Source organism: Atractosteus spatula, chromosome 7 (assembly GCF_055471065.1).
Source record: "Atractosteus spatula isolate fAtrSpa1 chromosome 7, fAtrSpa1.hap1, whole genome shotgun sequence".
Taxonomy (NCBI): domain Eukaryota; kingdom Metazoa; phylum Chordata; class Actinopteri; order Semionotiformes; family Lepisosteidae; genus Atractosteus; species Atractosteus spatula.
The window spans coordinates 37,445,027-37,457,685 of record NC_142712.1 but is presented as its reverse complement, the minus strand read 5'-3'; the positions used below and the strand labels follow the sequence as shown (position 1 = coordinate 37,457,685).

General features: G+C 41.0%; 1 protein-coding gene across 2 annotated transcripts in view; it reads right to left on the bottom strand.

Moving 5' to 3' along the window:
* Positions 1–12,659, bottom strand: part of magi3a (membrane associated guanylate kinase, WW and PDZ domain containing 3a) — a 155,985-nt gene that overhangs the window by 56,473 nt on the left and 86,853 nt on the right. For both annotated transcript variants that reach the window (XM_088921281.1, XM_088921282.1), the window contains exon 2: positions 5,791–5,907. In XM_088921281.1, the coding sequence (XP_088777407.1) occupies positions 5,791–5,907 (117 nt within the window). The remainder of the gene's footprint in view (positions 1–5,790; positions 5,908–12,659) is intronic.

Genomic DNA, 12,659 nt, shown 5'->3' with positions numbered 1-12,659 from the left:
GAGATAGCTTTGGCATCATTTTGATGATCTGACAAAAATCCTTCATGACAGACTGTGATATATTCGACTAACTGTATAAGCAATAAATCACCTCATTAGTGAGACAGTCCATTGGGTACAGGTGATGAGGTGATTTGACCTGTTAAATGTCACACTTGGTGAAAATTAAGAAAGAAAATGTACAGAAAGGAACCGATATGTCCTACTTATCATGATAATACTGCCTTTGTGCTCTAAGTATGTACTGTAGAACACTAGACTAAGCACTCTGTTGCTAGGGCATTCACAGTCAGCAATTCCCAGTCTGGAAAGATAAAACAGGCAAACACATTCTATCAGTGACAGGCCATGATCTAAGACGCTAGAAGTCATGACACATCATCATCTAAGTGCGATGATCTGGACAGGAGCACTTAGTCACTCCAGAACTCGTCTTGTAGTGATTGATGGCAACAAGAACCACATGGTGCTGCATTGATCAATTTCTGGCAATCACTTGCAGCCCTTTCTGCAGGCTGCTTGTGAAACGATGACCTTCTTGTGAGATGAGAATGCAGCAGTGACTGTATGCCCTGGATTCCCCACTCACCAGACCTGAGCCACATTGAACATTTGTGGGATGAGCTAATACACCACAGTATCTAGAGCACAGAGACCAGTGAACAGGCACATGCTTGTCCTGGCTATTTGAAAGGAATGGGGCAGAATTCCACAAAACAGATACTCTCTACCAAGAAACCTAATGTGATTTCATTAGTGTCCAAAAACAAGGCCTTGATCATTACAATAAAGAGACTGAAGGTCCTTTATTGCCCAGCAAATGAGATTAAGATTCCAAGGTTATTTGGATGCACAAAACTTCTGATGTCCAGCTCCACAGTCAACATTATGGGTTCTTCAGCTCTTGTTACCAGTGATTAAGAGCTCAGCTGGAGCAAAAATCAGCAAACACTGGAGTGCTCCAGGATCAGGACTGAGAACTGTTGATTTAAAGAGATTAAATGGAAAGTCATCGATTGACGATGTGTTAAAACAGAATAACTATGTTTAATCTGTTTAACAGCACATCAGTATACCTGTTACAAAAACATTTTCATTTTCCTGATTACTTTGTTAATCTGTTGCAGTTATAAGGTTATAAGATGTTTTGAAGCTCATTACAGTAATAATATTAAAATGCTGCATCTCCAAGGCTCCCAGAGATTTCTTCTTCCCAACAGCGCACACAATAATCCTCTCCGATGATGCCATATGAAATGTGTGCTTCACAAATAACATAAGCAGAGATTTGCAAACTCTGGTCTTTGTCCTTATATGGCAGGAATAAATCAGAGGGATGATGTGTGCACTGGGTCCTGTGAGCCCTGCTGGGACGTCCTCTAGCTATAGCCCATCAAGGACACAGCTAAGTGTTTCACTCCCCGTCATTATTCCGGACTTTCACCGGATCTCCACTGCTGCTACGCAGTGGCGATGAAAATCATGTGGATGATCACTGTTTACACACTCATGACTGTCACGGAGGGCAACAGCAGAGATGTTCTTAAGTGGGGTAAAAAAATAAACACAAAAATGAAAGCTAGATTCCGCCAAAAACGACTTTTGTTCCGGAATATAATGAAACAATGAAAGTCCTAAAAATACAAAACCTTACGATCGCCTTTTGTAAAAGGAAATCATGAAACCCCACAATCAGCAAAAAACTAACATTAATTAACATTTTTAACAAAAAATCAAATTGACCTTTACATGAAAATATCAGCATGGATTTTTAATATCAAATATTAAATCATGTGGCTTTGAACTTTGAAACTTTGCACACTGTCTGCTTGAGTGTTGACGGATGCATTTACCAGGAAGACGTACTTAAAACAGGTTAGTTTGTGGTTATTAGTGATATAAAAAGCAGTGTTTTGAAAATGAAAAAATCCATGACAGTCATTTTACAAATATCTGGCAAACCGATCAAAGATGCTAATTACTACTGAAAACCATCAGCTAGGCACTTTCAAATGAAAAGCTTGAAACGTATCTTTAGTGAAGAGTTCAGAACTACTTAAGCATGCAGTGACAAAGACCTCAGAGTTCATTAATAGTTACAATGTGGTTTGGCTTCCTCTAAACTTATAAAAGACCTAAACACATTAGAAAAGTGGAATTTGGAATATTTCAAATTAAATACATACTATACTACTAAAACAAAAAATTAAAATATCTTGATCCTGTTTTATACCCTGTGCATATTATTAGAGTACAGTATGATACTGGGAACAGTGCCACACCCTGGCCAAAAGCAGTAGATGACAATCCAGTGCTGAAGCCACACCTTTTGAAAGTCTGAATTATCCAGAAACTGGTGTATTTCTAAGACTGAAGAATGCCTGAGGTCCTTTAAATGTATATAAAAACCGTATTTTTAAGAAACGTTTTTGTGAGCTTATTGGACAGACCCCAGGAAATGTAAACAGATCACAGTGCTGCAAAGGCATGCCCAGGATGACACGTCTCTTTCTACTGCAGGCACCAATTTTTCCTGACAAACAAAGACCTGCCTTATTCCTGTTCATGGATAATTTCAGGACTCATATCATCAGGAAGGAACACACTGTGCACCTTTCAGAGTAATGCACTACATCTTGTAAGACTTTGCCGTTCTATTGAACACACTGAAGAAAAATTCTGACACTATAATCGTCATAAATGTGGCTACTTCTCTTGCGGATGCTGTGAGATCTTCAGTTTCTACTGCCCTCCACTGAAAGGAAGGGTGTGATTGTTAGGCAGCCCTTATCTAGCAGTAATACTCCTGAAAACACAAAGAGACCACACATCCTGGACTCTGACTAGCCACAAGGGAAGAACTTCTCCAGTTATACATTCACCGGCCAAAACATTATAAACCCCCTTGTAAAGGAAATGACTTACAATGCATGGCTGGTTTAAGGAGCAACAAGATAGACTCCCATCACCTCCTTGGCCAAAACATCTTTCTGGAAGCTGGGCCAGTGGAATTCACTCTCACACAATGTTGTCTAAAGGTTCTAGTTTTAAACTCAACCTCAAGCAACAGCACAGGCTCCCACAAAATTCAACACATCAGCTGTTTTTTAAATTAAAATCCTAACTACACTGTATACAACATCAAGCAGCTTAACACAGACAACATCATGCAATTTCCCTCACGGGATCAATCAAGTATCTATTTATCATAACCTCGCCTGAAGCCCATTCTGATGGAAGAATGAAATGGAACTGGGCTGCAGAAATTTCAAAACCTTCTGAAAGACATGCTATTGAAACTGTTGTTGCTGCTTACAGAGGCCCAACACATTATTTGGTGAATATTTGTAACCAGTGAGTGTACTGTTTATCATGTGTTATTATAAAGATTTGTGTGCACTTTAGGCCTCAACAGCTGGTCAAAGTAAAAAAAAAATCTGCAGTAAAGGTTCTAGTTTTAAACTCAACCTCAATTAACAGCACAGGCTCCCACAAAATTCAACACATCAGCTGTTTTTTAAATTAATTTCCTAACTACACTGTATATGCATCAAAAGACATTAAGCCGCTGTGAACAGCCTACTTTACCCAGCACAGACAAACAGGCATAACTCAAGATCAAGCCGAAAAATGTTACAAAATCATACTGGGGAAAAAAAGTGTGATAAAAACTCTTCATTATACTTTATTACAATTATTTAGACAATATGTCTCCATTTTCTAAAGTGAACAATAGTAAATAAGCAGCTTGCCTGGGAAGAGAAAGCTAAAAATAAGAAACTCTCTGAAAATGGAAATCATTATCTTTAAGCAATTTGAGATTATGCAGTGGTAAATTGTGAAATATCAGGTAATTACTAGCTAAATGGTGCAAATCACTCTTTGCAATAAGCACATCTTAGTAATTACCATGGATCGTATTAAAGGATTTTTACTTCTTTTAAATTGTGACTGTTACAGCATTCAAATCTAATGATCACGAAAAGCAATTATGAACTTTTTGCAAGCAGGTTGATTACTATTCTACGAAACGTGCTGGAAATTATGCTGGCTGGATGAGCCTTGCAATTAAACAAAAAGATACAGCAACATAATGCTGGCTCCCCTGGGCTGGCTGGCATATCTGAAACTTATGGATCTAGAGATAAATTAAGAACAGTATGCCCTTGTCAAAAGGAATCTGTTCACTGGAGCAAAAACAAAAGAAAAAAAGCAAGAAATGAAGAGAATTCTTCACTTGACAGACGTGACTCTGAGGGAGAGAGTGACTGACAGAGCAGCCCTTTATCTGAAGAGCCTCATTAAGAGTTGTGAAATTAAGACCATTAAATCCTTGGCATTTTGCAAAATCCACAGTGAATTGTCCGGCGAGAAGTGAATTAAATATGCATTGGTAGGTGTAGTGATTTCTGTTATTGATTTGTTTGTATTTTTTTCCCAATAATACTTAATTACCCCAACTGCTCTATACTTGTGCCAGCAGCATCTTTAATATATGGTGCAGTGTCAGTGTGAATTGCTCACTTTTCATACACCTTCAAAGAGTTAATACCAATTTGCTGTGATACAGCCCACAGACCAAGGCCAGTTTAGTTATCTTGTTACTTAAGCTTTGTGTCTATAAGAGTTCAGGGTAACAGATTTCAGGAAAGATATCAGCATTTTAGCAAATATGGCTCATGATTTATTATTCATGGTTTATAAACTGATTGAAATTGACATCACTGAGATGTCCGGGGCTGGCAGACTGCTGTTTTTGTTTTCATGGAAACCAACTCTTCTTGAAACAAAAATACTTGTACTTTGATGATGGGCCATACAGAACGTTGTCCATTTTTTGTGTTAACGGTATGGTCTTGGCACTGCGAGAATGATCAAATACAAGTGATGGTATTTGAAATGTTATTTACTTTTTTAATTTGATTTATTTTAATCTAGTACTTCTGAACTTTGAAATTGATCAATTTTCATGTGAAAATTGATGTATTTTATTTGACACGGTAACCAATTTGTCCTGTCCAGTTGATCCTGCTTAGATTTAATTGCTAGAATAAACTGGCCCTGCTGAATGCCACATATAATTGATCCACTTATTTTGATACTTCCACAGGGTGCCACAGGTTTTTATTTTTCTTTCTATATACAAGTCTTCAGCCTTACAGAGGTCTTCATGGAGTGAGGCTGAGTAACACTCACAGAATGCAGAGCTCTGCACTCTAGTATAGGAAAGAGTAACATAGTAACATACTGTAGGTGAGCGTATAGTATTGCTTGGAAGATAGTATAGATCAGGGAACAGTACAGAACAGAATGTGTAGAGTACTTTCAGTATATACCAGATGTAGGTCAGAATTTAGCTTAGGTAAAAGTGAAACAGACCAAAGTGTACTATAGGGGAGAGAACAATGAAGATACACCCCTGCAGAAAGTTGCCTACATACAGTATTTCTCCCATTACCTTCCACCATGGATGGTGCACATGAAAATCTCCTTTTCTGCTCATGCAGTACAGTTCAGAGAGCCCTGCCACATTACTATGTACAGAGGCGACAGACACGGCACCTCAGTCGCACAACTCCAAGCACAGGCAAAGAAGACATTCGGAATCATGGCAGGATGCTGACACTGAGGCAGGGAGCTGACAGTTAAGCCTGGGGGCGGACAGCCTGTGGGGAAAGTGGGCTAACCCATTAGGTTATTGGATATTCCTATGTGGGAGAGAGCCTTCTTATATATGATGGTATATACGATGGCAGAGGACTGCAGTATGCAGCGGTGGGCAGTACTCACAGGGGATGGTCCGTAAGTAGAGGTTGTCCCTGATCACCTGCTGCAGCTTGTGGTCCAGGGAGCCCTTCTGGAACTGGAGGCTGAGGTAATGGCGCAGGTCGGTGTTCAGCACCTTCCCTGTGGAGACAGACAAGCACCTTCACTTGAGGGGAGAGAGCTACAGGCTCATTCTGGTTCCCGTTCCCATGTGCGCTGCTAAATCAATGTTATTGATCGAGTTGCTCAAAAGGACATTATTAAAATATCCACTGTGGTTGATTAAAGGGAGAAGATTGACTCCAGTTACCTTGAAGCCATTTTTGAGACCCAGAGAGAAGAGTTCTAGTTGTCTAAGTAATTAATAAAGGAGATTCATTAAGCGGCGCTTGAGTGAGGAAAAACAGCCAAACCACACTGTGCATGCATGTTTCTCAACACTGCTCGAGTGCTCCCCCTGTGGGTGGTATATATACGGAATCAGCTGTCACTCAAGTCTCAGTTACCACCTGCTTCAGCATCATTGCAGCTGAACCATTTGACATCAAGGAGCAGTGCAGTGCAGGGTGGTTGTAATTGAAAATGACAATTAGCCTACACTGACGGGAAAGCCTGATACAAAAAATATCATTTTAGTTGAGCTAACCTCGTGTAAAAAAGGGGCCATGATGACTGTAAAAGAAAAAAAAATATATATATCCACCCAGAGACTGTGCTCCACACAGGAAGATGAACACAGAGCCAAGATTCCTTTCACAACTTTAAAAAAAAAATCCTCCTACAATCTGATTTGTCTCCAGCTGGTAATATTTTTAGTGCTGATATCTTGTGTGTCGTACTTATCTCAGAGGGAGGCAGGCTTTGAGACAATGCCAAACGCAAGGTTAGGATATACATGTATTATTTCAAAACTACCAGCTGTTACATTAAGCTGGTTAAACGTCATACTGTGTTACTCTGATTGAGGCATAGCTGTAATTAAATGAACAGCCTCAATTTTCTTCCATCAAAAGCATTTCACGCCTTCACTTCCCTTAGCCTTCAACATGCAAGTTCGGATGGAAACTACGGTGTGAAATAATCTTTCTATGGCGTGTGGAGATCCACAACTCTGGAAAGTTTAATAGCGAGCATCACAGATGGACAACCTGAAACATAATAACCCAAGAAGCAAATATCTGGGTTTTTTTTAGAATCCACTGTCATATTTCCTATTCTATTCTTTTAAAATTAAACTTGTTAATATACAAAAGCACAGCGTCTTAGCAGGTTCAACACTTATCTTGTAACTTTAATTTCCTCCTAGCAGAAAGAGGAAAATGCCTGAATCAATTGCTTCCCCACAGAGCTACAGATGAGCCCAGGGATGTAGCAGACTGCTCTGGCGAGACCAAATGCTTCTTTCATTAAGCTTGTAGCCCTGTTCAAAGGCCAACTGCAGTCAGGTGGAAGCAAACTCTAGCTACTCCTTCCTGTTCTCTACTGCCAGGTGGAAAGACAGCACAACATTTTGTTGTGACATTTTGACACAAAACATCATTTCTGAGGCAAAAAAAGATAACAGAACAAAAGAAGAATTTGTAGAGTGAAAGAACACTGAAAAATAATTGGAATAAGACCGTTTACAAATAGATAAGAGTGGAGCCATTCAGCCCATCTACAGCTAGATAAAACTAGATAATACGTGATGGTATTTAGTGACTAATTGATTCAAGAATCTCATCCATCCAACCACTCCATTAAAACGTAGGAGGTCTGGCGTCTGCCTGGGCTCCAACCTGAGGTCAGACAGCAAAGACACCCACAAATTGTCATGAAATATCTGGTGATATAGGCTGGCTTTCTGGACCTGAGATCAGTGTGTAAGTATTGGCACAAAGCCTGTGGGGCAGTTGTAAACATAGTCAACCTATGAATGTAACTTAAAATCTCTTTTGTTATTTCTACTTTCCCACATTATGCAAATACATTAGACCCGTTCCTCCTAGACTCCCTGGGAATCTGCATTTGGTTACATTTCCACGAGCCCTTCCCAGACGAGAAGCCCCGGAAGGGATTGAACCTGACAATAAAAGGCACTAATTGTTATTTTTCTTCTGTAAGACTGCAGACAACCCTCCACTCCGCACCCAAACCCACTCCACTTCACTCCTCCTCACAGCACGGCCTCTGTGACCCCCATGTCAGGTGCTGTTAGTGAGGTTGCCATATCGCTCACTAACCACATTCTGCAGAAATAACCCCAGCCATTGTATAACTGAAGCCTTTCGTCAGAGGGAGTTACAATACAATCTATTGTACCCTGTCATCTCCATGAGCATTTTTGCTGGGATTCAGTGAGCTGTAAAAATGAACATCCTTTAACAGTACAACGACCCTCCGCACAAGGAAGCGACAGGCATTATACCATTCTCTTCTCTACCCCCTCTTTTCTTTTTCCTCTCTCGCGTGCAAACGTACATCCTATCCACTAAGTAAAATCCCAGAGGCATCCAGAAAAAAAAAAAGGCAAATCTGAGATTACACAAGGTTCCTCATCATGCCCAGCCACCCCTCCCCTCTTCCCCTGCCCCCTCCTCTCAATCCCTCAGATTGAGGCATTCTTTCGGAGCAAAGAAATATGAAAAGGTCGTCAAAATGGGTTTCGCTGCTTTGGTTTTCCCCATCAATAACATAAAAGCCTTTGCATTGCATTTCGGCGCAAATAACGGAACAGAAGAGGAATTCACTGCCAGCTTTCCCCCTGGGGAGGACTGAGAAGCGCATCCCTGTTCAGTTAAATAAACATCTCGCCCAGGACCGCTGAATTTACACTAATTCCCATCTGCTTAAACAGTTATGAGGCTGGAGGAACAAAGTGAGCAGCTGGAAACGGACTTCATCTGCAGCCACAGAAAATGAAAAGGCAGCTCTGACACACCAACGACTGCCCTGTGCTGAAAGGCCAGCCTGTCAGAACAAGGCCCCGTCCATTCGTCAGATCTAGCAAAATCTCACACGCGCACACGGCCCCCGAGACTGTGGCTGGCAGCTAAAAAACAAAAGTCAGTAAAACCAGATTTTCTTTTTCTTAAATCTTAACTCTTAAACAATTCTGAAATAGAGCCGGGGCCCACTTCAAGCTGCTCTGCTCACGGGAAAATCTTATGAAGCTACTTCTGGCATTATGTCTGTAAAACGCTTTAAAAAAAAAAGGGTCTTCAGTGATGGGATGCTTTGATAAGGACGTGCAGCACTGATGTCATCTTATGGACAGATTCGGGGACATGTAAATTAAGGTCACTCGTGGGTTGTGTACCTCTAAACTGCGCCCAACCAGCAGTTCTGCCTTCTCACTTTTGGCCCTAGCACTTCTTACAGATGACTGAAAAAGAGGTCCAACATGCCAAATCCCTTTCTCAACTTTGAGCTAAAAGAATTCTCCCCTCCTCATCCATCACTCCTAAAGTAACCTTGTGCAATCATATTGAACAGACTGAATTATAAGACAAACGTATCTTTCAATCTTATAGAGCTGGAGACAAGTATTCACACCTATAGTTCTAGAGCACTGTAATTAGGAAAGGCACAACTTGAAATGTACTGCACTTAATTTAATTGGATTTTTGATAGTGTCAATACTTACATCAGCAACTCCAGGCTTTTGATTTTTCACTTCAGCTCTAAATGTGATTGTTACAGTATTGTTGTAATAGTCTTAATGAACCAGTCAAACAAAAGGTGAAACTGTCACTACAGTGCCTTCAGTTTTCACCATGTGGCTGTTTTCTCACACCAGCTTTCTAATTATCAGATTGTCTGGGTGGTTCAACACCTAGGACTAATTTGCACTTTAATTTTCATCTCATTACTGGTTGTGGTGGAATGGGAACTGAGCTGACAGACGCAGCTACCCCCAGAGTCACTGGGACCACACTAGAGACGCAGAAAGATCCCATCTTTCCCCAAGAGAGGGGGGGAAAGTGACGTTTCACGACCGTTGTATAGCAGGACTTAATGTTAGATTGAAAATTTAATTAAAGAACCATCATGTTCACAAAGTCTATTTAAAACGAGTGAAGAACAGACTATAGCAATAAGGATCATTAAAGTAGTGTGTTACTTTGCTTCTACAGTATCGAAACCCCCATCAAACCCCATTAAGTTATCAATCATTTTACAGTCACTACAAAGATAAGCACCATCTCCTCAGACTAAAAGCTGACACAAGGGTCTCCACAAAGCTTCATTTCAAAGGGCAAAAAAGTCCCTTTTTATGCTTGAGGCAGCAAAAGAACTATTTAACAGCTCTGTTTCGATTAATACTGTGACGAAGCTCAGAGAATCAGATTCAGAGTGAAGAGGTACGACGTTAACCCCTGGTTATGCAGCAGTGTGGAGATCAGAGATGTTGCACACTCCTCAAAATCTTCCTTGGACGGCTTCTGTCCTATTAGACAGCTGGCTTATTTATGGATTTATTTATTTGCTTGCATGCTTTCTTAACATCGAGGATGACTCTTTGATCCAAGAATCTCATCAAGCCATTTCTTACAGAATCCCTGGGAATCCATTTCAACAAGATGGCAGAGGCAGGAACAGGTGAAAAATCCATGCGTCTGAAGTAGATTCCCTGGTATTCTTCACAAGACAAGTGGATAAGAGCTTTGAATCAAAGACAGAAAAAAAAGCGATGATCGATAACTTCCTCCATTTTGTAATTTTTTTTTACTTTCTGATTTTCCCTCTGTTGTGTGGACAGACACCATCCCCACACCGTGCCCTGTGGCGTTTGTTAAAAAAAATCCAAGCGATCCCAGCAGTTAAGCAGCTGAATCAAATTGTATCAGAGAACGCCTTCCGCCAGACAGAGTGACAGATGGCAGCTCTCCGTGGTTCAGATTTGACTGTAAAAAAACAAAACAAACAAAAAGCGATTCTGTTCATCTTTGGTTTCTGCATGCAAAGCCGGGCTTTTATCACACAGGTCTGACGTGTCCCGGCCCTTCCTTGCAGCGGCACAACAGTTGTTAAAGTAGACTCTGCGAAATGTCCTTGTTCTTTGCCAAATAAACATCCACCAAATAGCTTATTTCAGGAGAAATATTTGAAAACATCAACCCTAAACAGAAAGCACCTCTGACATTCCTTAATGCAAAGTGATGAAGGGAACAGAATGTGGAAAGGGGTGGGTGTACTGAAGTGGCACCACAGTGTGTTCTCGTTAATCGAGTGTGTAAACTATTAGAGTTGAAAAGGACATTATTCATTACGAATGGTATTTAGCCCAAACTAGAGACTAAACTCTCCAGGAGTGATGAAGGAGAGTTTTCCATGGGAATTCCGTGATATGCTGGGAGTTTCTGCACCATTAGGAAAACTAATAATATAGGGTTACAATTAAGGTGGAAATTGCCTTTCGCTGTGCTTATTGAACAATAATTTAAACTCCCGACACCCAATGTCCACCCTTTCGTACCAAATGTAACTTTCAGAAGGGGTCTCCAGTAAAAGCCTTTAGCAATAACACTGAAGGAGCATACCACATTCCCCACTGCAGTATATCAATTAGCTGGGCAACCTGAATGAAACAGAGGGTAATGTAAATGAATGATATCTACCCTGGCTGAGGTAAACCACTTTACAAGTGAGACCGGAACAAGAACTTCAGAAATAAATCACCATCACACCTATAGCCCTCTTCCACGGATGTGTTCCTCAGTTGTATAAGAATCTTCCTGCTCGCCAGCCTTAATCTAAAAGCTGATGGACTGCAACTGATCTGAGAGAAGAATTATCGGCCCCTGGGTTACAGCTCTGATTACTCGTGCATTTCTGCATGATTACAAAATGAAAAAAAAAACAGCTCCACAAGGGAAAGCTGAAGTCCTGTGTGTTGCCTTTATTCTCACCTGTGCAATCCAACTTCATGTACACCTCCTTATGGCTACAATATAAATCACACAACCAAGAGCCAGGGTTCCTACTGGGAGCTGAAGAGTAGATGCAGAAAAAACGGAAGCAGCCCTGTAAATGAGGCTGTAGGATGGAGGAGGCTATACTCCCCACCACATCACAACACCAACCAATCCCTAGATTCCCTTTCAATTATTTATGGATTTCACTACTGTTCTTTTGAAAAAAAAAATAGGATCAGAAACACACAAAAAAAAGAACAAAACAATGGCGGAGAGCAGAGGGGAAATCTTCCGAAGTAACCCGCCTCCTCCTCTGCCTTAAAACTCCAGCCCTCAATGTTTAATAGACCGCAACAAGATAAAACAGACACTTCACACTGCACCTTCCATTTCATTAGGCCTGTATTACATTTGTCAGTTTGCACAAAAAAGGCTTAACTACTGCCATACTGCTCCTATGTGCTGCATTACCTGCAGAATCCAGCCCCATTAAAAGTCACCTTCTCAGGGGTGCTCATTTCTCCAGCTCACCTGTAGAAGTCTGACTCCTGAGCTGGCTTGAGTGAATTTTTAACAGACACCTGCTGCTGTACATGACAATTTCAGCTGAAAGGTGGGCATAACATTATCAGGAATAGCCACTGTGCCATAAGTAGAGGCATTTTGGTAATGGTCTCTCAAACACCCATTCGCAGTAAAGACAATGAGTGAATATGGCTATACCCAGACTAAAAAACCCTCTGTAACACTGTTGTGATTCAGGGCACTTTGGAAAATACACCTTGTGTGGTTCTTCTTCCAGCTTTCTTAGGAAATGGCCGTTTTAGTCACATCGAAACTCATTTCAGACCTTCACTGAACTGCACTCCGACTCCTCGCACCCCTCCATGCCCACAGCAGCAAACAGGGTGAAACGCTGTGAAAGGGGAGATGGACAGGGACCACAAGCCACACACGGCACACCCGGTGCCAGGAGCAGGCTGAGCACTTCTTTTC